The sequence below is a fragment of the Elaeis guineensis genome, chromosome 6 (genome assembly GCF_000442705.2).
Source record: "Elaeis guineensis isolate ETL-2024a chromosome 6, EG11, whole genome shotgun sequence".
Taxonomy (NCBI): domain Eukaryota; kingdom Viridiplantae; phylum Streptophyta; class Magnoliopsida; order Arecales; family Arecaceae; genus Elaeis; species Elaeis guineensis.
Window position 1 is genome coordinate 2,887,524 of NC_025998.2, and position 23,781 is coordinate 2,911,304.

Here is a 23,781-nt window from a genome sequence, read left to right on the forward strand (position 1 = left end):
AATTTAATTCAAATTAAATTTTCCTCCCTTTTTTTCTTTATTTAAAATATTTTTTAAATAATAATATTTAAATTAATTTAGTTATTTAAAATATTATTTTTAATTTCAATTACAATTTTAATTCTTATTTCTTAAAATTAAAAATTATAAACTTTGTTCTTCAATTACAATTACAATTTCTATTTTTTTTCAATTCTTTATATTTTTATAAAATTTTTTTAACCTATTTTTAAAATTTTTTTGAATCTTTTTAAAATAAATTTATTTTAATTTCTGAAAGTAATTTGAAATAATATTTTCATTTCTTTCATATTTCTTTCTCTCCTTTTTTTATTTTCTATGATAATTTTTTTTTATTTCTTAAGATTTTTTTTTACATCTTTTAAAAAAAATTTGAAATAAAAAATCTAAATTAATTTTTCTAATGAATTACAAATTCAAATCTTTATATTTTAAATTTCATTCAAAATTAAAATTTTAATTTATTTACTAATTTCAAATTTTAAAAAACAAAATTTTCTAATTTTCCATTCAAAATGGCGTTTTATATTTAAATTAATTTAGTTATTTAAAATATAATTTTTGATTTCATTTATAATTATAATTCTTATTTCTTAAAATTAAAAATATAAACTTTATTCTTCAATTACAATTATAATTTCTATTTTTTTCAATTCTTTATGTTTTTATAAAATTTTTTAACCCTATTTTTACAATTTTTTTAATTTTTTTTAAAAAAATTATTACTAATTTCGAAAAGCAATTTGAAATAATATTTTTATTTCAATTAATCTTTAAAATTTAATTTCTTTTTAATTTTCAATTAAATTTCTTTTTCTTTGATTATTTCAAATTTTCTTTAAAAAAATTATTAAGACAAATATTTCGAATGATGTTTTTCAATTAAATTTAAAATTTTTATTTCTTTCATATTTCTTTCTCTTTTTTTTATTTTCTATGATAATTTTTTTTTTCTTATGATTTTTTAAATTAATTACAAATTAAAATCTTTATATTTTAAATTTCAATCCAAATTAATTTTTTAATTTATTTACTAATTCCAAAGTTTAAAAAACAAAATTTTCCATTTTCTCACGATTTTTTCCGGTGGAAAAATTGAAAAATGCCATTTTGAATGGCGTTTTTAAAAACGCCATTCAAAATGGCGTTTTTAAAGACGCCATTCCAAATGGCGTTTCTTGATGTTTTTTTTTTTTCCGGACGATGCCAGCGTGGAAATAGGGGCTGACGTGGAAGGAGAAAAAACGCCATTCAAAATGACGTTTTTCGCATTTGCATTAGTTTGGTAAATAAATTTCGTTTTGATATATTTTGATAAAAAATTTTTTTTTTCGTATTATTTGGGAAAAAAACTCCAAAACCATGCTACTATACCCCTCTCTCGAGGAACGCACCACAGTACCTCTTTGCTTTGGCTGGTTGCACGCCGCCCCGAACAAAACAGGCACAATAGTCGATGCATGTAAGAAGACTGGATCAAAATCAGCCGGTGTCTTCACAACAATGTCTGGCTATATGTGAGACAGGTGATCAAACTATGAAATATAATGAAAGCTTAGGATCAGTCGAACCTTTGGAGATATAGTTAACTACATGATGAAACTGGCTTAATGTGCACTTTGCATATCAACCACAAGCCACGGGAAGCATTGTTAAAAGGGATGGCCCTAGATATCAAGCCTGTAGCTTTAGGAGTCCATTGATCGCAGACAGCACATACCTCCATGACTAGAATTATTCTTAGCACCTGTTTGCAACCTCAGAACAGGGACGAATCCATGATAATACGAGTTGCACATGAGACTCCTCTATCGATAAACACGAGATGCCTAACGAGCAGCTTAAATGAGCAATTTCTGATCATAAGATGCCCAACTGTGCTCAAGGCGAAAACAAGGTGTGGGACCAACGAAACTTTTTAAACCAAAGATCTTGCTTCTATCAAGGAACAACATGATAAACTAAAAAAGATATGATTTAAAATGGTTTGAGAATGTTTTACAGCAGGTTTCAGCTCTTAACCATGAGCAAAGTCTTGTGAATTAGTATCTTAGACAAGGCAATTTTGGGTAACAGTGCCATGAAATTTCTAAGCTCGGTTACAGTGGAAAACTTCTAGAAGAAAAGGCTTTGAAGGTTCCCGAAGACAAATAATAACGCCTATACACAGCACGGTCCAAGGCACAAATTATGAGCCAAAGAGCCAGACCAAAACACAACTCCCAGTAAGCAACCAATAGAGATAGTCAGCCAGGGGTCACAATGTAAATATTGTTAACTCAAATGTAATTTGATTTAAAAGAATGCATGGAATCATTCCAGGCACATGTGCCAACTGCAAACCAAAAACAATGCGTTGTTACAGAACATATTGCTACAATTGCTGCTGTAAATTATTATTTCTAGTCTGCAATTACTAGGAATCAGAGAGTACAGTTATATTTAGATCACAACAATCTAATATTTCCAAGGGATAGTGCACTTCCAGAATACTACCAGACTTGGTAGAGATACGATGTTATACGGTGATTCTTGATCTACCTTTCGCCAACCTCCGGGCAATGACCCTCCGTCCACCTCTCGTCGCCTTACTGAGCAAGGCAATGCACATTGTCAATTCTAGGGAAAACAATAGCTAAAAGACACATTGCAGATGAGTATATAGAAATGTGAATGCAGCATTTCTGCAGTCTTGTGAACAACATAGCACGCCTGATTAGCATCACAGGAAGTGGAGAATAAAAGAAGATTATCACACAAAACCACCATGAAATAAGTAGTAGCCAGACTGCCAAAACCCAAAAAAAGGGTCGGTGACAAATTTCCTCCATGAAGACCTTTGATTCACCATGATAGTCAAGGTGCTCGCAAACTGCATCTCCATGTGCTTAGCCAAACTAACTTGAGCTCTTTTTATGCACATAATGCTATTTTTCCTTCCATGTACAGAAATTACCGTACCATGTGCTTCCCATTAAAAGGACTTACAATTGGTGAATAAGGATTCACAAAACCAATGAAAAATAATTTGGATAATGTGCAGTGGTTATAGTTAGATATGTACAAATGAAAAGGGTAGAGAATGGATAGCAAATCTAGTCACATTATATGTCCAAACTATAATATAGTCAATTATAAATTAAAATTGCATGGAAGTTCTTTGGTTCATCAATAATTGTGGTTGCCAGAATAATCCAATTCCTATACCATCTAGAAAAGAATCATCATGAGTGCTTTTGCACATGCTTCACAAATATGCTAAAGCAGGTCTGATTGCACTTTTTGTCAAAGAAACATGTGGAAGAAATGAACACACAATATTTCTTCTGTCCAAAGGTGTGGTTGACTGGTCATAAAGCATTCTAAACATTGGCAGCCACAAATAATTTAGCTCTATCATGTGACTGTAAGTGAGAGAAAGTGAGTGAGAGAGAGAGAGAGACCGTGCAAGGAAACCATGAGTTCTCTTGCGCTTGACATGGCTTGGCTGGTAAGTTCTTTTTGGAAGTAGGAGTAAAGGCTCGTTCACCAAAGCATCATTTCCTGAAGAAAAGAATCAGTATTAGCACTGACAAGCTCCATTAAATACATTCCTTGAACTTAAGAATATATAGATACTAAAAATATTCGAATTTCTAATAGTTGTAGTCCTGAATATTGCCGTGCTAGTTAAATCATAAACTTTAGTTTAGGATCCAATTGACTATCATCACAAAAGTTAAACATCTCCAACCTAGTACCATAAAAGCAAAAAGCTACATAACTTTTGGAGTAATATGAAACAGATCGAGCAGACTTAGAATACCAAGTTAATAAGATCGCAGCTCATGTCCAAATTCCTCATCAATTTGTATTCAGCATATGTGCTTCCAGTATATCTACTTTATATTACTATCCAATCAAAAGAAATACTAAGGAAGGAAAATAATTATAAAAGACGTTTCTACATCTATATTAAGGTGAAAATAAACAGAAAAATCAGCATAGATAAGGACAGCCAAATAATAGAAGGCCTCCTAAACCCTCCACAAGTCTTCCAGGTAAAAGCTATAGATTGTCTCCAAAGCTAGCACCAACTATATATCAGCTGCCTGGAACAATAAGACTACCTTAACTCCACAAATTCTTCATCAATACCAAGAAATTTAAAATGCCAACTAAATCCTGTATACAACATGCGACAATGTATGTCTCCATATTTAAGGAAGTCTCACTTCTCTTTAGATATGTTGTTACATATCAGTGTTGCAAGGACATGGATGCGAGAATTGGATTTGGACAAGAGGGAAAAGAGAGATGTGAGGATATGTAGGACAATATATAAATTTAACTAAATTATATATTTATACCTTTAAAGGCTATATGTTTAAACATTGAAAAGAAAATGTTAAAAGGATATCGTTTGTCAAGATCTTTCAATATCCATGTTTCTCATTCAAAATTGCCAAGTAACTTAAGGATATTAATATAATAATATTCTGCAAAGTCATTTCAATATCTACATCCTTGACAAATCTCGAAAAAGAACTACTCACTCGTAATATCAATTTAGATGATCAAACTTATTGTTGGAAAGATCAATTCAGTCATTTTTGGAAGAATTCAACTCTCTTCTAGTCTCAAAAAGTGGCTCCAAAGAACATAAGTATCTTCAGTACATATCCAACTTAGATATATATCTGGCATGGATCTTTGGAGCTTGGCACAAGTGTCCAGGTAACTCTGTTGCACATTGCACCTCTCTTCATTCAGTCAATCAAAATCATGAAGAAAAATAAATAAAACTAAATATCACAACTAGATTTTTTTTTTATTTTTTATTTTTTAAAAGGTGACTCCTGGCTCATCCTCCAAAAAGTTAGCTTAGCCTAGTTTGTTGCAGCTCTCAATACTTAAATTGTCTTCCAAGGACATAAGAGATCCAGTCTAATAGCCCCCAAGGCTGTTCAATGAAATTATAGAATACAAATGACCTTAAAAAAAGAAATCATTGCTCAATGTCCATCCAAATAGAAAACTATCAGATGTTGATATTGCAAAACACACAGGGTTTTTTAACATTTGGAGCAGCAAATTGTACTTAGATGTGATTTCTATCTCTCTCATTATGATGATCCCACATAGACAACCCCTCCAGTTTTGTTTATAAAATTCACAATTAAGTACTCGCTCTCCCCAAATCTTATGACGTAGTTTTAGTGGTTTAGTTAATCAACCGGCCCCCTAAGTGGCATAGGGTAGTGTAAAACTGATCCGGGCATCCAAGTCACTTATTTTTCCTAAGCCATGGAACAAAGATGGATAAGAAGCTTTATCTTCATGAGTTTCCAAATTTGCACTTAGATGTAGGGCAAAGGACCTCATGCTTGTTTACATATTCTCATTCTGCTCAAGTGTTTTGATGCAGATCACGAAACCAAGGCTTTGACACATCTGGGAAGATGTCAGGATAATCACTTTTCTCCCAAATGACTTTGATATGATCTCAATTTAAGATCTATCCACTGGATTTAATGTTCTCTGTATTTAACCTTCTGCAAAAAAGTCTTTAAATTTAGCTGCCAGACAATAGCAGGTCTGTTGATTCTTAAAAAGGAGAACATAAAGTGTCAACATCTGCAACTGCCTACAAAGCCTACATCGCATGCCACAAGAATATCAATGTGAGCATACTGCAGAAACCTTATTTCGAGATAAAGTTGGTTGGTTGAAGTAACAAATCACGCATTAAGTCTAACTTTCAATCCAACTACCAATTTATATAGGCTTTAGCTTTAAGAGGAATTCAAGATCCACGCCATCTAATGAATTGTGTTTTAGCTTATGTTGTCTCGAGGTCAGATACACAAAAAAAAAAAAAAAAAAAGTGCAAAACCCGAGGAGATCTTCATCATTATTGGAGTGACACTTAGTCCGCATTAATTTTAGGGATGGGATATTTTGAAGCAGTCTTCAATCTTTTGACTTGAATAAAGCCACTAGTGAAGTATCTAGAGAGGATTTTGGACGAAAATGGAAAGATAAGCTTGGTGAACTTCTTCTCATAGCAAACAATTCAATCTCAGAAACTTAATCATCACTAAAATTTGAAGAAAAATTAGCATTGCATATGACATGATATCAACCAGCCAACATATCACGACATTTTTTCCGTTGCAAGTTCTCACCCTAAACAGTCTTCCTGCATTGACCAGAACTTAGCACGAATGTAGAAGTATGCTTCTGTCACCATTTAAATAACAAATTTTTATTTGTACTAGAAACGATGTATTGCAATAGAATATAGACTGCATGCAAGATCAATAAGAAAATCTGATCAACTGCTTTGAATGAAGAAGTCAACAGAAAGAAATAAAAGACATTGAATTAATATAATGAAGAGAGGGAAAAAAAAGGTACGAAAATGGCATCTTTATAGAAACCAACGTCTCAGAATTTCCTTCTCACCATCTTCTATAAAGAAGCGAAGCGAAGGGAGCCCGCAGGGGAAGGAAATCCGTTCAGGAGAAACCAATATTTTTAGGGTTTCTGCGTCTTCTCCTCCCTCCACCGGAGGAGGCCAATGTGTCTGAAACTTGGCCGGATAAGACTGCGTCGAAGGATTGGAATGAATGTGAGGCAGAATCAACGAGCTACTCGGCTTCGGGGGATTGAATGGATTGAAGAGGCGGAGGCGATTGATGAGGGAAGCCCCAGCACGAGCTAGGGTTTTGGACGCCATCGTCCCCCTGGAAGGCCTAAAACCCTAGTTTTCCTGATCCGTTTTGGCTCCCCACCTGAGGCTGAAAGCAACCAAAGCTTTCTCCGCGCGTTCCGATCAATGGTTCCCACTTGCGTTGAACCGGGTTTTATAAAGCAGGTCGGACCATTTGGACCGCCAACTTTGGACCTAACTCTGCTGGGCTTGGGCCATATGACAATGAAGAGCCACCCGGCACATCTTGCACAGCCCAAGCGCCGGTTTTTGGTAGAACATTGCATTGGTCCAAATGGCTTGTAAATAATATGTAGGGTTTATATTTAGGATGCTATACTGCCATTTGTTTGTAAATGAAATCAGAATCAAAATTGAAATTATAATGGATTGGAATGAGAATTGAATGGCCAAATTCTTTGATGCAATTGGCTCGTGACTAAGATCAAAATCAGAATCATGATGAGATTTGTATGCTAAGAAAAGATTGGGATTGGATTTGGAGGATTAGAGCGTTTACATTCCATCTTAAAATTAGAATATGATGACAATCCCTCGAACTAAATGTCTAGAATGAGAGTCACTATTTGCATTCTAATTTTAAAGCCCAAGTCACCTAATTAGATGTACCCTTAGTAGTTCAGGAGATTAATCATTTTCTTAAGAATGTACTAGTTTTAGTAACTATTTTAGAACACGACGATCTAATCTAGGATAAGCTTGATCGATCGGATTCTCTCTACCATTTGACCATCAACAAATTCCATGTAGCATAGATGAATTGAGTGGTGATTAGAATGGATGACTTTTGATAGTAATCTGCCACAACAAAGCAAGAAATGAAATGGCATCCATAGGCATGCAAATGAAGTATCATCAACAATCCTAGAAATAGTAGGGATTGTATCTTTCATGCAAAAAAATGATGCATTTTTTTTTCGCATGCATCCAATATTGAATTGTGCAATGATTATTTTGCGATCTATGCAGACAGATGGCTCAAAGAGTTTAGAGTGCTTTGAGAGCTGTGTGGAGCACCATTCGATGGTCCCCTTCGTAGAAAAAAATCAATCATTCTCTCGCGATACAACCCAAATCTAAAATGATGTAGCCTATTTGATCCAAGGCATCAAAACTAGGATGAAATCTTTTTTTTTTTTTTGATATGATGGATCACTTATACCAATATAGTATGAATACATACAAAAAGATTGAAGTTCAAAATATCCAAAAAAGAGACCGGAATAGCCCTCATATCCATCCACAGTACCTCTTCAAAGTACTCGGTAACAAAGGAAGCTATCCAATCTATTGCGCTAATTGCCTTATGGTAGATATGCCTAATGATTGAGGAAGTGCAACTTTGAAGGAGACTCCAAATATCACGAAATAATAGATGATCAGCTGTAGACCTAGCCTGCCCCAAGTCCAAGCTCCCACTGTGGCCGAATCACCCTCAAGGATAAGGTGATCCATACCTAAGGTCAACATCGCATGAGCAATGTCAGCCCAGACCACTTGCAGCTTGATAACTGGCACTATAGGGTCAAAGAGATGACTGCCACCTACAGCAACCAACCTCAAGTCCAGTCCTCGAATCATGAACATTGCACCGCCACTACTACCCTTCACACTACCGTCAAAATTGATCTGGAAAAATCTTGGGGGTGGGGGCTCCTATGAGATAAAAATCCAACCTGTCACTGCAGGAGCAAAGGGAGAGTCCCAGAAATCCATGGTCAACAAGATCAATTAAGTCGATGACAGATGGGCAATCTCAACAGTTTGACTCAAAGCCCTTTCAAGAATAAACCTCATAGATAGCCTCTTGGACTCAAAGACGATACTGTTTCTAGACAGCCAGATGTGGTAAGTGATGTAGACAACTTTGATGCTCAATAATTTAGATGTCTCGGCATCTCGCTACCATCATTGCTCTACAATGCTCCAAGAAAGGACGGCACTGGAGACTCTAATCGAGCCAACCCTAGGAAGATTCTGGATAGTCACCAAATTTGCCTAGCCCTCGAACTCAAAAAAAAGACATGATCTAGGGGCTCATCCCCACACTCGCAACAAGGGCAACTAGGTGTAAGGTCTATTCTTCTATCCCTCAGTATAGATCTAATTGGAAGGCAGGCCCAAGCCACCTTTCGCATGAACAAACTCACCCTCAGATAAACCCCTAGTCTCCAAATCCATGCCCTATCCAAACATCTAGCCTGCTCTCTCTTGTATAGATTATAGAGATCTCTAGTCACCACCCTTGAGTTGCATAAAGATCTCCACACCCTCACATCATAGCCCCCATATAAAGATACCACTTGAGCCAAGATCCGCTCAGCCAACTACTCTCCAAAGAAAAACACCATCATACTCCAGTCCCTCTCATCTTGATGGAACAGGTCACAGATTCGTAAGAGCTTAGAGCTCTATGGCTTTCGTGCTGATGAAAGTCGGCTATCGACAGCTGAAATTTGGTAATCCATGGATCCTACATAAGGTGCATAGTCTGGCCATCCTCTCCCAACTATCTGATCTATGCAATCACCATCGAGGCATGGGTGCATATCTTTCTCCACATGAACGAGCTACATTGAGCCACCCGAACCTCCACACTGGGCAACCACGAACCATACTTGGCTCTTATAATCGTGCTCCAAAGACTGTCTGGCTGAAGGAGAAACATAGCTGTATGCCTGGCGATCAATGCCTCACACCTGACTAGCAAAGACATGGATGCTGAGGCTCCTATCACTAACCGGATGGCAAACAACATCCCAAGCAAGAAGGTGCATACTACCCTCACTTGGTGTGATCTCAGAGAAAGTTCTAAAATAGCTACTCAAGCCTCAACAAGAAGGCCCTCGATAGGATTATGTTCGATACCAAGTAGACAAGCAAAAAACTAAGAACAAATCTCATCAGGGTCATTCCATCCATCATGGACAAGCTCTAGCCAACCACCCCTCAAGCCTCTCCTGGACCGCATGCTCTACTCCGGAGCACTCAATCCTTCATAGACTCTGTCTGGTGATGGGGACCCCCAAGTAGTGCCAAAACCTGCTCTACTCCACAATGCCCAATCTTTTCCTAATGGTATGCGTCAGCTGAACCCTCGCCTTTGGATCAAAAGGAACCACCAACTTATGAAGATTCATTCTCTATCTAGAAGCAAGGCAATACTCCTCCAGAATCCTCATAAAATTGATGGCATTTCGAATGATCGTTTGGTCCGTCAGCAAGTAGTCATTTGCAAAAAGCAAATATGATATGGGTTCGGCCCTTAGGGTCGGTATATAAGGATCTAAGTTTGATTTTAAAGATATAGTCTGCAAAATCCGAGATAGAGCATCAACACAAAGAATGAACAAGTAGGAAGTGAGGGGGCAACTTTATCGAAGCCCAACTATAAATTAGAAGAAATCGATTGTGTTATGGACGGTCATCTCGGCCTCGGCCAACTATATAGTCGAGATAAATAAGAGTCAGCCATAATCACCTTTAAGATAGCTCAGATCTCGATCGGAACCGTGGTACTCTCAAGTCGACTTGAGCCGACCTCCGGCTATGATGCATAGTAGTCTTCGTTGACTGATCCCGCACTTCTTTCAATTCAAAAAAGTCTAGATAAGAAAAAATATCTCCGTGATTGGATTATTTCCGAATAGAAATAACTCTCCGCCACCCTAATTTACATACAATAATCAAAAACTAATCAGATTTCATGATGTGTACGACTCTAACTCCCCCTCTACAAATAGAGGGAGATGGGGTTCCCCAAGATAGGCTCTCGAAAGGCCTCGAAACGCTCTCTTTTACTGTTGTTCTTCAATTTCAAGTTAATTTGAGCGTCGGAGGATCCCCAACCGAAAAATCTTTCAATCAGAGATTTGTTTTACAGGTTCAGCTCTGGCACCCAGAAGGGCTTCATTTCATCTTCAGCCGAGTACTTCATCTCATCTCCAATCGAGGATCCTTTCATCTCATCCTCAATGAGAAAGTTTCTATCTCATTCTCAGATGAAGACAATTTTACCTCATCCTCAGATGATGATGCTTCTATCTCATCTCCAGATGAAAGTATTTTCATTTCATATCTAACCAAAGACTTTACCTTATCTTCAGATAAAGATATTTTTATCTCATCTCTAGTCAAAAATTTTTTCATGTCATCTTCATTCAAAAATACTTTCATCGTATCTCCAATTTAGAACTCTCTCATCTCATTTTTTTAATAAAAATTTCTCCGCCGTATTTTTTTTTTGAAGATATAAAATCCGGCCTCACCCCTTCGAAATTTGGCAACAACAAATGAAAATTCCGTTGATCACTGTTGCAGAGCGGAGCTCAGAGCACAGACGTGATCCACGATTCAATTGATCCACTATGAAAATCGAAGTCCATCCACACCTTTTGGCAGCTCATCTGACCATAAATCCACTTCATATCAGTTTGAGACCCATGATGTCCTTCTCCGGATAACCACCACCGCCAGTCTGGCCGTGGCCCCGCTTGCAACGTTTGTGCAGCAATCAGTATTTCAGGGTTTTTTCAAAAAAATAAAATACAAATAAAAAAAAATATTTATTTATTTATTTTGGGGCAGCAACTCCCCCTTGCAGCATCGGACCCCGCAAACTTCCTCGCAACGCTTCAGCACTTTATAAGAAAGTCCGACTCCCCTTTCCTTCCATCCGCTTCCTCTGGGGTCTCCAGTAATCGCTGTTCTTTTCTACAATCAAAGGGTCGCAATCAGGTAATTTCCCTTCATTCGCAATTCCCACGCTTTTTGATTTTTTTTTTTTGTGTTCGATCCTTCAAAATTATTGCGTGCAATGCACGAATCTTATCGGACGAAGCCAATTTTTCTACCGCATCTTTGATCCAATACTGAAGATAAGTGCAAAAAAATCATAGGTTTTTCTGAGTTTTTATGATTAAGCGATCAATGGGGTTAGATAAAGTTTTCTTTTTTCTTGTATCTTGGTCTAAAAATCATCCCTTTGAATCAAGTACCCTATATACCCTATATATATATATATATATATATATATATATATATATATATGTAACTCTTTTGTTGTTGTTCCGAATCATCAGAAACCCTTATTTTAAAAATTTGTCGGCCTAACCATCACAGGGATCACTTATGGATGCCATTGGTACCAGTTTGGAGTTGTATATATAATCCATGCCAGTTATCCTTATGGACTTGTAATCGATACATTTGTAATCTTATACAAATCTATGAATTTCTTCAGCTTTCCTTGTTCATGTTTTTCACTGAAGGATCTAAAAGGGGTGTACTATTTTGAATCGATTGGTAGAAAAACGATCAAAAAGCACTTCATTTGTCCAAGAGGGTAAAAGAAGAGATCGAAGTAACCATGCATAAGGTGAAAACCCATGATAGGGAGACTCATGGAATGAGCAATGACATCGATGAGAACACACCAATGGACAAAGTCAAAGGCCCAAATGTGTTTGAACGGGCTAAGGAGGAGATTGAGGCCATTGTGGAGGCCATCCATTTGAAGAGAGAACCGCATCATGATCCACCCACAAAGAAAGAGGGTAATTTTCCACCCCAAATGTGATTAAACTGAAGTTGCATTAAGTAAATTTTAATTGGATGTCATGCTGACATGTCATGTTAGCTGCACTGAGATGTGTTGCCATGCTTTTTTATTTTTTTTTCTTCCTTTCTCTTTATGGTTATTCACTTAAATAAATTTTGCAGTCGCATGGTCAAAACTCAACGAGTTCAAACTAAGAATTGCTCATACTTATGCTTGAGAATCAGGGTTGAATTGGTCTTTACTTAGGTGAAAGAAACACCTGGTCGGGTAAAAGATTTATGGTCCAATTATGTATTCGAAACCAGTTTTTTTTCCCACCCCTTGTAGGCTGAATTTCATCCGGTACCTCGTTGTTTTCATTGAAATTTATAATCCTACCAAGTTTTCTTTCTATCATAACTTTGACGAGGTTGTCAGTCAAACAATTTTTTTGAAATGATTCATTGGTATATGGAATAGAGCCTTCTATTTCCTTAATATTTATGGCAGAAAATCATTTATTTGATTTATGCATTCAAGACGAAATAAAACATTTTCCTTCATAGTCCTAATGCATGTTCCTAATAATGTTATCGACTAAATTAGTGCTTCAGTCAATATGAAGGATGCTAAAAGGTTTGTTATGGATTTGAAAATGTTATTTCCTTTATAAATTTTTGTTTTTACAGTCCATAAATTATCGAATTCTCAATGAGGATGTTTTTTTTTTTGATTGATTGGTAGAAAGTGTATTGGAAGCACCCAATTTAACTGAGAAGGCAAATAAAGAAGCCAAAACATTGAACAGGGTTAAAACCCATGACAAGGAGACTCATGGTACCAGCAATGACATTGACGAGAATACTCCTATCGAAAAAGTTAAAGGACCAGGTGTATGTGAACGAGCTAAAGAAGAGATTGAGGCCCTTGTAGGAACAATTCGTCCGAAGAAAGAACACAATCATGAGGTTCACACAAAGAAAGAAGGGGGATTCTGGGGTTTTCTGGGAAGAATGTTTGAGAAATTCTGCTCCCCATTGAATGGAAAGAGAGACTAGCCATGAAGGTTTATGTAGGCTTCTTTGATTTTTTTTCCCAGAGATGTGTATATTGTTACAGATACGCATCTGTGGTTTCTTGGATATATTATTTTGTTTATTCACTTTTTGCAGAGTGAAGAGATGATTTTTTGTATGTGTACTTTTTGTTTATCGTGATTTCTAATTGTTGGCAGCGAAATTGTTCTTCTTGTCTTGCATCACCTTTCTTTAGAGGCTGGCCTATTGATCAAGAAAGAAGGAAAAGGATTGTTGCCATGATGCTGGGGAACTCAGAGGTGAATTAGTTTCCAGAAATCGTACTTAAATGAAGTTGGATCTGTTAATGTTGTGCTCCTTCTACGGTTACATGGGACAGTATTCAGTTGGTTGGTTGATGAAATTGATAGATGTGCAGCTTTTGAATTTTTTTCCTCTCTTTTTCAGTTTTGCCCCGGTATGGACCGTTAGCTATTTGCTTTTTGCTAATTAAACTTTTTATCCTTCTTCGCAAGGGAGCATTATGTAAGATTCATGGGAAAGAAAACAAGAGTTTCACAAACTGAGGTCAAGTGGGATTCTAGGGCTTGTACTTCGTTAAAATATGTGAAAATTTTGTGAGAAAATCTTCCATCTTTTAATTCAGAACCAGCAGTGTTTACAAAACGCATATAGCTGGCAGTTACCACCATACTGTTGTATCTACCTGATACTCGCTGTTTTAAGCTGGGATTTAGACATTTCAGATATCTAGAACCTTTCAGTGGCAATCTTCATGCATGCCAGTTCTTGTTAAGGCCAGATTGATGAGGTTTATTTGGTGTTGATGCAATATCTAAAAATGAAGGTTACAAATTCCAAGTTCATTCAGGGGAACCTTATGCTGTGAAACAACTGATTACATTGAAAGCTGTAAACAAACAGGTGGCTTTCAGTCTTTCACAAAAAGCTCTAATTATCATCATTTAGAAATTTAGGGAGTTTATGTATTCAACATCCTTATGGGAGAGGTAGAACCCCTGCCTGTACAGCCCTAATTTGGTTGTATACTTTGTATTGTTTAGATTGATTTTAAATGAAAACAAGTCACCATATTCTTAACAATCTCGTGGACAATTTACCATGCAACCATTGCAAGGCAAATCATCCCATTTGTTCTGCCATCCAATTCTAAGTCATATTCCAGGCAAAATCACAAATTATGAAAGATTATTTCATTAACCAAAGATAGGCAAGACAAGTCAGCTCTTAGAGAATACGAATCAATAAATATACATTGAAACAAGCATTTTAAAATCCGAGTGAAGAGATGGATATAGAATCAAGCGATCAGTGCCTCCGAGTTGCCAATCTTTTACAGAACCCCAATCCTCCCTTTGGTCTCCCAGAAAATCCTGCTTGCCTGCACGCCTCGTCGCACTCCTCGTTGCATGCGTTGGTGCTCATCATGCCCATTGGGATGCATTTCTTCATGCACTCGCAGAAGCAGCTTTGTCCAGCCTCGCTCCTCTCCACGGTGGACAGAACAAGAAGCAGCATGCTGATGAAGAGCATTGCAGCCACCTTCTTGCAGGCCATTTCTCTCTTTTGTTGTGCGTCTCCTGGTAGAACACCTCGGGAGGTCTCAGAGGCCTGAGCCTTTTCTGTGGCTTTGGTGCAACAAGGCAAGGGAATCGCAAAATGGTGGATATCTAGGGAGGTAAATGGTTGGTTGTTTCTATCTTGGGAGATTTGGTGCTGTCAAAATGGTTGGACTCTTGACACGGTCAACTCGTGCTTCTCCTCTATCTTATTAAGACAGAGGTGTTTTAGGCAAACAGAAAAGAACCCTGTACCCCAAAAAAACAAACAATTAATCCCATGGCGCAGCATGACAAGCCTTTATCATGAAACTTGTCTCCTTGAGACATCACGGTCATCCCCCATCCAGCATGGCATATCGTCGTCATCAAACTTTTGAAGTTGTCTCCTTAAAATTGCATTCCTTTTGGCTTGAATGCAAGGGAAAAGCGAAAATGGAGACTGAAGATTTTGTTTTCTCGATCAAAAACAATACCCAATGCAGTCCCTTAATAAACAACAAAAAAAGCAACAATTATGCACCTAAAATTAAGACGTAAAACCTCAATATGATTCCAACTGAGACGTGACCCTTTCTTTTTTATATATTGAAGCTGAGACGTAACCTCACATGTAACCACTGACCAGAACCAAGTATGTGTTTGATATGCAGGAGAAATGGAGTGGAATTGAATCCTAGGTGCCAAAGTTGGCATGACATTTTTTTCCTAGAATATTGGTTTTTCTTTCTTAAATTGAGATTCTTCCATGAGATAAAAGGAACCGCATCTCTATATATATGTTTTTAATTTTCTGGAAACACTTCACTTTTTTTTTTACTTTCTGCCAAGTATCTCTTTTTCATCCTGAACCCACCAAAGACAATGGGCGCTAAGACTGATCTCAAAACCTCTTCAATTATATATTTGATGCAGTAAAAAATTAGTATTGATTCCTTATTTAGACCTTGACTTATTTATAGAATTCAAAGAAGGAACATTACAATAATAATGATGTGCGTACAACCACATGGAAACCTTCCTTTTTTTTTTCTTTCTTTCTTCCCCCCCCACACCCCCCTTATTTTTTCCTTTGGGTGCAAAATATCATCCAAGTTTCGTCAATTCTTCCCGTGCTCAATTATATAAAAACTGATAGATGCTTCACTCGTATGAACTAGCTTTGTGCTATCATCTGATAAAACCTGACAGAAGTCTTTTTGAAATAAATAAAAAACAAAAAGATGTCAAAGGACACGTCCCATCTGCCTCTCGATTTCACCACTCAAAGAGGGTGGTTCGGGAGAAAATTAAGTTTAAGCAAAATGAACGAGGAACCAATGACCTTGTTTTCCTTTTTGCTTGCTACCGGGTAAACGAGCATCGAAGGATAGATCCTCTCTCCACGCCAGGTGTTGTTGCTTCACAATATGCCTAGGGCAGCTTCGAACCTGTAACTTGATTGAAAAACTGAAAAGCAGCTCAATGAAACTCATGATACTAAATATCTTAGCCAAGTTGTGGATGAGAATTACCAGAAAGAAATAAGCTCAGAGGAACTGGACTGAAAAATGGCTAGGTCAGGGACTCCCCATAGCTGTAAAGCAAGTGCACATCCACATCTAGGAGATAGAAGGTGGTCATTCTCGCTCTCCCGACACACTAAACCTTTACAAATATTTATATCACGACTCACTGGGCAAAAAACTGTGGGGGCAAGGAACTCTAGCAACATCATAATCAGGGTGAACAAAAGGCTTGCATCAATCGTAGAGAGATTAAAGGGGGGACACATTAGCCAAGAAATATTTTAGTCGCCTAGAGGTTGTTCCCAAATTTCAACTCTGCAAAACCAGGAAAGAAGAGCAACTTGTACATCAAGAAAATATATTGGTCGACACCACAACAAAATATGGAACGTATAAAATGGTCACAAAACACTGCATCTTAGCTGTCTACGTCTATCATAACTAGTTATTACATATAGGACATTATCAGGGTTCAAAACCCTTGAGAGAACTGAAACTATATGCAGTGTGCAACAAGTCATGAAAACATTCCAGATATTTTCCTTATTTCCTCCTGACATAACAGATGCTTCCCCTTCCACAGCACAGTTGTCAAAGGATATGTGCAAGGACATATTTTACTTGTAACAAAAAGAAAAGTGGATATTGTACCAAAAAAAGGACATTTTTTACTTTCCAGGTTTCATGTCGTTATTACAAAGAGAATACCGAGTAGAAGAGAACCCAGATGAGAATCTCACACTTAAATGTGGCCTACTGCTGAACGACCACATGAGTTGCGCAACTTATACTACCTAGACTAACATATTTGATCCAGATATAGAAGTTTCATTTCGACAAACAGGAATGTGCCAATGAAAATTCCATGCAAGTATAGGAAGCACAACCTCAAGAATAAGATGGACCATCCAGTCCAGATCAGATTTACCATGACACAAGCAACACATTGTTAAGAATGTTCTCAAATAGCAAGACCTATTTCCCTCCAATGACAAATTCATCAAGATCTTCAGCACAAACTGAAGATTGGTGATCATAATTACAGAGCCATTTGATTATGAATCAACAAATTTTGAGTATAGACATACCTCTACAAGTTAGACAAGAAAATCAAAGGACAAATACATGACTGCAGCTACCAAAGTTACAAAACCAGAACATTCATAATCTGCGGAGCTATGGTCCAGTATAAAAGCAAACTAATTAATATATAGAAGTAGAAAGTCAAAGACACACACATGAATAAAGGTTGAGACTTAAGAGAAGAATAAAAAATAACAGCATGCACCATCAGTTAGTTAAAATTGAACAAATAAGGGATACAAAGTGAGAAAAAAATATTAATTCTTCAATTCCAACTAAATCATGAATGCTGAATGCACACTCCCACTTATTCCTCCAACATAAACACCAAGAAATAAGCAAGGCATATAAAACAGAGAGCAAGTTCATATAACATAGTGAAAAAATGAGAAGAAACCTCTTACTAGAAATAATCAGTTTATTGTATAACAGAAGATACTGCTGGCAAGTTCTGATGCTCTTCTGAAGAATGGAAGTAATCCTGCAAAGCTAACATCTTCACAGAGCTACGCTTCAAACTCCTAATAGCTTCTACACTAGCTAGTGCTCCAGCAACTGTTGTTATAATTGGGATCCTATAAGCAAGTGCCATCCTCCTCAGTTGTCGTCCATCGATTGAATCCAGAGCATCTCCTGAACTTGTTATCACCATGACCTGTATTTGACCATTTGCCAGCATATCGCCTGCATGTGGCCGCCCCTCATGCATTTTCAGGACACGCTCCACTGGTATGCCCTCCAACTCAAGCACTCGAGCCGTCCCTGAAGTTGCAACCATTCTGAAACCAAGTTCTTGGAATCCACGAGCAATTGAAGCAAGGTGTGGCTTAGTCAAGTCATTTAGACTGAGAAACACTGTACCACTAACTGGAAGCTTCTGTCCAGCAGCTATTTGTGCCTTAGCAAAAGCTACAGGAAACTCAAAGTCAATTCCCATAACTTCTCCAGTGCTACGCATCTCTGGTCCAAGAAGAACATCACAACCTTGGAATTTCTCAAATGGGAGCACAGCCTCCTTGACTGAAACATGCTTTGGGACCACCTCACTTGTAAATCCAAGCTCATGCAAGCTCTTCCCTGACATGACAAGAGAGGCATATTTTGCTAATGGATGACCAATAGCTTTAGAAACAAAAGGCACAGTGCGTGAAGCACGAGGATTTGCCTCGAGAAGGTAAACATCACCAGAAGCTGTGATTGCATATTGGCAATTCATAAGCCCACATACATTAAGTCGTTTGGCCAGCTTCGTGGTCCATGATCTGATTGTGTTCAAGCAACTGGTTGACACAGTTTTTGTGGGAAGGGAGCAGGCTGAGTCACCAGAGTGGACCCCAGCTTGCTCAATGTGTTCCATGATTCCACCAATTACCACAGCCCCATTCGAGTCTGACAGCGCGTCCACATCGATCTCAATGGCATCAGAGAGATATTTATCTATCAGGACTGGGCGCTCGGGATCTACCTCAACAGCATTCTCAAGATAGGTGGCAAGTTTATCATCACTGTAAACAATCTCCATGGCGCGTCCACCCAAGACATAAGAAGGCCGGACCACGACAGGGTAGCCTATTTCTGCAGCAATTGATATTGCATCAGATTCACTCTTTGCTATCCCACCTTTAGGCTGCTCAATCTCAAGCTCCTTAATAATCACATTAAATCTCTCCCTGTCCTCAGCAGCATCAATAGAATCAGGTGATGTTCCCCATACCTGCACATATCCAATTCCAGTAGCAGAGACCAACTTTTGCTCTTCCAGGTACTGTTGTATTGGGAGAGCAAGCTTCAGAGGGGTTTGCCCTCCAAACTGTACGATTATGCCGTTAGGCCGCTCCAAGTCAATCACATTTAACACATCCTCAACTGTCAAAGGTTCGAAATACAAACGGTCACTGGTGTCATAATCTGTAGACACAGTCTCTGGATTTGAGTTCATCATAATTGTTTCATACCCATCCTGAAACCAAACATAATCATCAAAACACACTTGACACCAATTAGAGGCATAGTAATCAAAGTCAATATAGAGATTTTAACAGTAGGTGATCAAGTTTCAAGAAATTTTAAGATAGCTTATAAAGAACAAAATGAAAGTTCAAAAGCTAGCATATAGAGATGAAGATATATGAACATATATACATATAAGGAATAAATTAGAGAAAATTTATGGATATGCTCAAATATATGAAAAAGGAAACTAGAGGTTTCAAATCCAATACAAGTTCACAAATACCACAGTTTAAATGATAAGCAATTAAACTCCACTAAGGAATGATCAAAATATAGAAAACAGAAGCCAAAGCAACACAAACCTGCCGAAGGGCAAATGAAGCATGACAGCAGCAGTAGTCAAACTCAATACCCTGACCAATTCGATTTGGTCCGCCACCCAATATCAGAACCTTTTTCTTTTGAGTGGGGGCTGATTCACATTCAAAATCATATGATGAGTACATGTAGGGAGTGTTTGCCTCAAACTCTGCAGCACAGGTATCAACCCTTTTATATGCCGGTGTCACACCAAGCGATAAGCGCTTTGACCGCACCTCCCTCTCAGAGGAAGAAGTTGCATAAGCAATCTGCTTATCACTAAAACCCCTTCTCTTCAACTCATAAAAGTCATCCTTTGTCAACTGATCCAGATTCCTTGCTGTGAGGAACTGTTCCACATCTACCAGCTCTTTCAGCTGAGAAAGAAACCACTTATCGACATAGCTCAGCTCATGAATTTCTTCTACCTTCATTCCCTTCTTCACAGCTGCGTATATTGCATGAATACGGTCTGGATTTGGAACTCGCAGGTTGTACTTCAACTGGTCCCAGTCCCAGTCAAGTTCCTTAATGGGTGCACAACCCCATCCTGCATAACCGCACTCCAAAGACCGAACAGCTTTTTGAAAGGATTCTTGGAAAGTCCGTCCCAATGCCATTGCTTCACCAACAGATTTCATCTGGGTGGTTAACACTGGCTGGGAACCAGGGAATTTCTCGAAGGCAAATCGTGGTATCTGCATCAGGGGTACAAAAATTAAGAAAAAGTGGAAGTAAAAAAATATGAATGCTGCTAAATAGCCTATAGAAAGAGCAACATGCTATTAGCGAAAGACAGTAATGTCTGTAATTAACATTAAACCTAGACCACATTAATGACGTTATCATTTTAAATTAGCCTTGTCTCCCATACTCATTTGACTTGAACCTGGCAATTATCAGCTACAGTCAGACCAGCCCCATGGAATGCAGCAGCTGCATGCCAATTTTGAAGAGGTAGACAAGAGTAGAAGGAAAAGTGATAAATAGAATTGTTCAGAAACATAAGTGAACTAAAAATTCCACAACTGCTGCACAATTATATTGTGTTACTACAATTTTCCAGAGCATGATCCATAAAACAAACAAAGCATTCTGCACAGAGATACAAGCAACCCATCCTATGCACAAAGAGAAAGTTTCACTGAGGTTCAAGGCTGCAAATATATCATTTCCCATAGGCAGGTTTTCATACTGTTGAGTCTGTTTGCCCCTTCCACATGAGCACAGGAAGGCAAAGTTCAATTTTCAGACTGGTGATTAAGAGGATACACACTAATTTTCATTAACTAAAGTAGCATTCAGATAGCATGGCTTGATACTCAATGGACTATGTCTACCTGTAGATCTGAACAGGTGATTCCAGAAATTAGTTACATGAAAAATAACTACATTATCTGAGATTTGAAATGAAGCCCTTGGCTCAGACAATATATGGAGCATTATGACACTATACCGTGCAGAGACAAGTTAACAATGAATAATTTCTTCAAATAAACGAAAAAAAAAAAGTAAATGCACTATTGCTTTATTGCAACCATGAAGAGGAAAGGAACATTTGATATTCTATAATACAGTTGAAAGACCAAAAGGCATCTGGCATTGCACATGAAACAAAGAAATGATATGACTTACAATAGATTACATATACATCATTATAACTTTTTATTTGGTAAATCTTTCATCGGAAATCACTTGAATGGCTATAGGACATCATTCTATAGATTAGATTTTACGAAAGTGCATTTTAGTCCCATCTCCAAGCTTAATCTGAAGCTCCACTCACAAAGGGAAGGAAAGTTTAAGTAAATCAAGTTCCAACTGTTGCCAAGAGTCTCCGGCCTGTGATATTGCTTCAACTTACAATGTAGCAAAACGGATGAATCATAACAATAAATCGGCCCCCCATTTAAGAAATAGAAAACTAAACACTAAAGAAAATGAATATTTGCACATTCTAGTTCAGCATAATAAATCTTAATAATGAAACAGTATGTGCTACAATAATCACAGGAGACATCTAGCAAAAGCTACATAAAACTACAAAGGAAATGAGCATCCTTCAAGGAAAGCGTGGCACAAAACCGAAAAACAAAGGTAGCATCTTTTAGGATATTTGAGGGGAAAAGAGAGAGGTCTTGCCTTTGTCACCACATAATCTATGGAAGGCTCGAAACTAGCCGGAGTCTTCTTGGTGATATCATTAGGGATCTGGTCGAGCGTGTACCCCACTGACAGCTTCGCAGCCATCTTCGCAATGGGGAACCCCGTTGCCTTTGATGCAAGAGCCGACGACCTCGACACCCTGGGATTCATCTCGATGACCATCACCTCCCCATCCTCCGGGTTCACAGCGAACTGCACGTTGGACCCCCCACACTCCACCCCAATCTCCCGTATAATCGCGACCGCGTCGTCCCGCAGCCGCTGGTACTCCTTGTCGGTAAGCGTCTGCGCCGGAGCAACCGTGATCGAGTCCCCCGTGTGGACGCCCATCGGGTCGATGTTCTCGATGGAGCAGATGACGACGACGTTGTCAGCGAGGTCCCGCATCACCTCGAGCTCGTACTCCTTCCAGCCAAGAAGGGACTTTTCGACGAGCACCTGGGAGGTGAGGCTGGCGGCGAGGCCAGCGCGGCAGATGGCCTCGAACTCGTCGCGGTTGTAGGCGATGCCGCCGCCGGTGCCACCGAGGGTGAAGGCCGGGCGGATGATAAGAGGGAAAGAGCCGATGCTATCGGCGATGGCGAAGCATTCCTCGATGGTGGTGGCGATGCCGGAGGGAGGGGTCTTGAGGCCGATGCGGTCCATGGCGCGCTTGAAGAGGTCGCGGTCCTCGGCGGCGCGGATGGCGTCGAGCTTGGCGCCGATGAGCTCGATTCCACGGGAGGCAAGAGCGCCGGAGTCGGCGAGGGCGACGGCGAGGTTGAGGGCGGTCTGGCCGCCCATGGTGGGGAGGAGGGCGTCCGGGCGCTCGGCGTCGAGGACCTGCTCGACGAGCTCCGGAGTCATGGGGCCCACGTAGGTGCGGTGGGCGAGGTCCGGATCGGTCATGATGGTAGCCGGGTTGGAGTTCACGAGCACCACCTCGTAGCCCTCGTCGCGGAGGGCCTTGCACGCCTGGGTCCCGGAGTAGTCGAACTCGCACGCCTGCCCGATGACGATGGGCCCCGCGCCCAAGATCAGGATCTTCTTGATGTCCGTGCGCTTCCCTCCCGCCGTCCGGTGAGGCGCCTCCGCCGGACGAAGTTGGGCGGCGCAGCGGGGGTGGGGGCGGAGGCGGAGGCCGCCGGTGCAAGGGTGCTTCGCGGTGGTCGAGAAGTGGCGGGCAAGGAAGACGGAGGAGGAGACGGAGCGCGGAGGGAGGAGGGGTGAGCGGATCCGGGGATGGAGGCGATTGCAGAGAGCCATGGAAGCGGGAGAGGATGGGAGTCGTCTTCTCTCTTGCGTTCTCGCTCTCTCGCTCGCTCTCTTGCTGACTCGGTTGGTATAAAGTGTAGGGCTTCGGGGTGCAGAACTTAGGTTGCGTTTGGTGCATTGCCATGGATCACCTTTAATCTCCGTAGATTGTCGGTAAAATTAATTATTATATTTAATATATATAAATAATATTATAATAAAATTATTAAAAATTTTAATTGATATATACGATATGACAATATAACATCAAATTTTTAAAATATTTTTATTATTAATTTAATATTTTAAAATATTTATTTAATTATTTTTAATAATAAAAATTATAATATAAAAAATTATTTTTTAATTAAATAATTAAATAATTTAATTTTTTATTATTTTTTAATATTTATTATTATTTTTATTTTTTTCTTCTTCCTTCTCCTTCCCCAACCGCCACACCCCGACCCCCCTCCCCCACCCCACCCTCGACAGTCCGGCACCGCCCCTCGACCATCCATGTCTCCTCCTATCTTCCCACACCGCCCCCTGGCCCTTCGGTGAACCTGCACCTTGCGCCCCTCGC

General features: G+C 38.9%; 3 protein-coding genes across 11 annotated transcripts; 1 reads left to right on the forward strand and 2 right to left on the reverse strand.

Annotated features, from left to right (window-relative positions):
- Nucleotides 1-2,290: 2,290 nt before the first annotated feature.
- On the reverse strand, nucleotides 2,291-6,837 carry LOC105047652 (uncharacterized). Its single transcript, XM_010926677.3, has 3 exons — nucleotides 6,469-6,837; nucleotides 3,465-3,564; nucleotides 2,291-2,612 (listed from the first exon to the last, which is right to left on the reverse strand). Exons 1-3 carry the CDS (start codon nucleotides 6,740-6,742, stop codon nucleotides 2,540-2,542), a joined length of 447 nt encoding a protein of 148 aa, XP_010924979.1. The 5' UTR covers nucleotides 6,743-6,837; the 3' UTR covers nucleotides 2,291-2,539.
- Nucleotides 6,838-11,336: 4,499 nt separating this feature from the next.
- LOC105047651 (uncharacterized) lies at nucleotides 11,337-13,503 on the forward strand. 3 transcript variants are annotated; one of them, XM_010926676.4, is made up of 3 exons: nucleotides 11,337-11,473; nucleotides 12,007-12,291; nucleotides 13,020-13,503. In XM_010926676.4, exons 2-3 carry the CDS (start codon nucleotides 12,105-12,107, stop codon nucleotides 13,331-13,333), a joined length of 501 nt encoding a protein of 166 aa, XP_010924978.1. In that variant the 5' UTR covers nucleotides 11,337-11,473; nucleotides 12,007-12,104; the 3' UTR covers nucleotides 13,334-13,503. The 3 variants fall into 3 exon arrangements, with proteins under 3 accessions (XP_010924978.1, XP_010924977.1, XP_029121139.1); XM_010926675.4 differs by having other exon boundaries at nucleotides 11,339-11,473; nucleotides 12,045-12,291; XM_029265306.2 differs by having other exon boundaries at nucleotides 11,348-11,473; nucleotides 11,979-12,291.
- A 1,008-nt stretch (nucleotides 13,504-14,511) lies between these two features.
- LOC105047650 (carbamoyl phosphate synthase arginine-specific large chain, chloroplastic) lies at nucleotides 14,512-23,328 on the reverse strand. Of its 7 annotated transcripts, none has more exons than XR_832486.4 (6): nucleotides 21,939-23,328; nucleotides 19,799-20,494; nucleotides 17,888-19,443; nucleotides 16,407-16,715; nucleotides 16,217-16,322; nucleotides 16,043-16,087 (listed from the first exon to the last, which is right to left on the reverse strand). XR_832486.4 is itself a non-coding variant. In XM_010926674.4 (4 exons), the coding sequence occupies exons 1-3, from the start codon at nucleotides 23,205-23,207 to the stop codon at nucleotides 17,902-17,904; spliced, it is 3,507 nt and encodes a 1,168-aa protein (XP_010924976.1). In that variant the 5' UTR covers nucleotides 23,208-23,328; the 3' UTR covers nucleotides 16,043-16,715; nucleotides 17,888-17,901. The 7 variants fall into 7 exon arrangements, 1 of the variants encoding a protein (XP_010924976.1); XR_012141974.1 differs by having other exon boundaries at nucleotides 16,217-16,341; XR_012141973.1 differs by lacking the exon at nucleotides 16,043-16,087 and adding an exon at nucleotides 14,512-15,141 and having other exon boundaries at nucleotides 16,217-16,715.
- Nucleotides 23,329-23,781: the final 453 nt, after the last annotated feature.

Excerpts from the sequence above, each read along its gene's own strand:
- LOC105047651 (XM_010926676.4), top strand. The coding sequence starts at position 12,105 with ATGCATAAGGTGAAAACCCATGATAGGGAGACTCATGGAATGAGCAAT. Across the intron at positions 12,292-13,019 it reads TCCACCCACAAAGAAAGAGG|AAAGTGTATTGGAAGCACCC; the intron begins GTAATTTTCCAC and ends ATTGATTGGTAG.
- LOC105047650 (XM_010926674.4), bottom strand. The coding sequence starts at position 23,207 with ATGGCTCTCTGCAATCGCCTCCATCCCCGGATCCGCTCACCCCTCCTC. Across the intron at positions 20,495-21,938 it reads TAGATTATGTGGTGACAAAG|ATACCACGATTTGCCTTCGA; the intron begins GCAAGACCTCTC and ends CCCCTGATGCAG. Across the intron at positions 19,444-19,798 it reads CTTCATTTGCCCTTCGGCAG|GATGGGTATGAAACAATTAT; the intron begins GTTTGTGTTGCT and ends GTTTGGTTTCAG.
- LOC105047652 (XM_010926677.3), bottom strand. The coding sequence starts at position 6,742 with ATGGCGTCCAAAACCCTAGCTCGTGCTGGGGCTTCCCTCATCAATCGC. Across the intron at positions 3,565-6,468 it reads TCGCTTCTTTATAGAAGATG|GAAATGATGCTTTGGTGAAC; the intron begins GTGAGAAGGAAA and ends TCTTTTCTTCAG. Across the intron at positions 2,613-3,464 it reads ACTCATGGTTTCCTTGCACG|TAAGGCGACGAGAGGTGGAC; the intron begins GTCTCTCTCTCT and ends TGCCTTGCTCAG.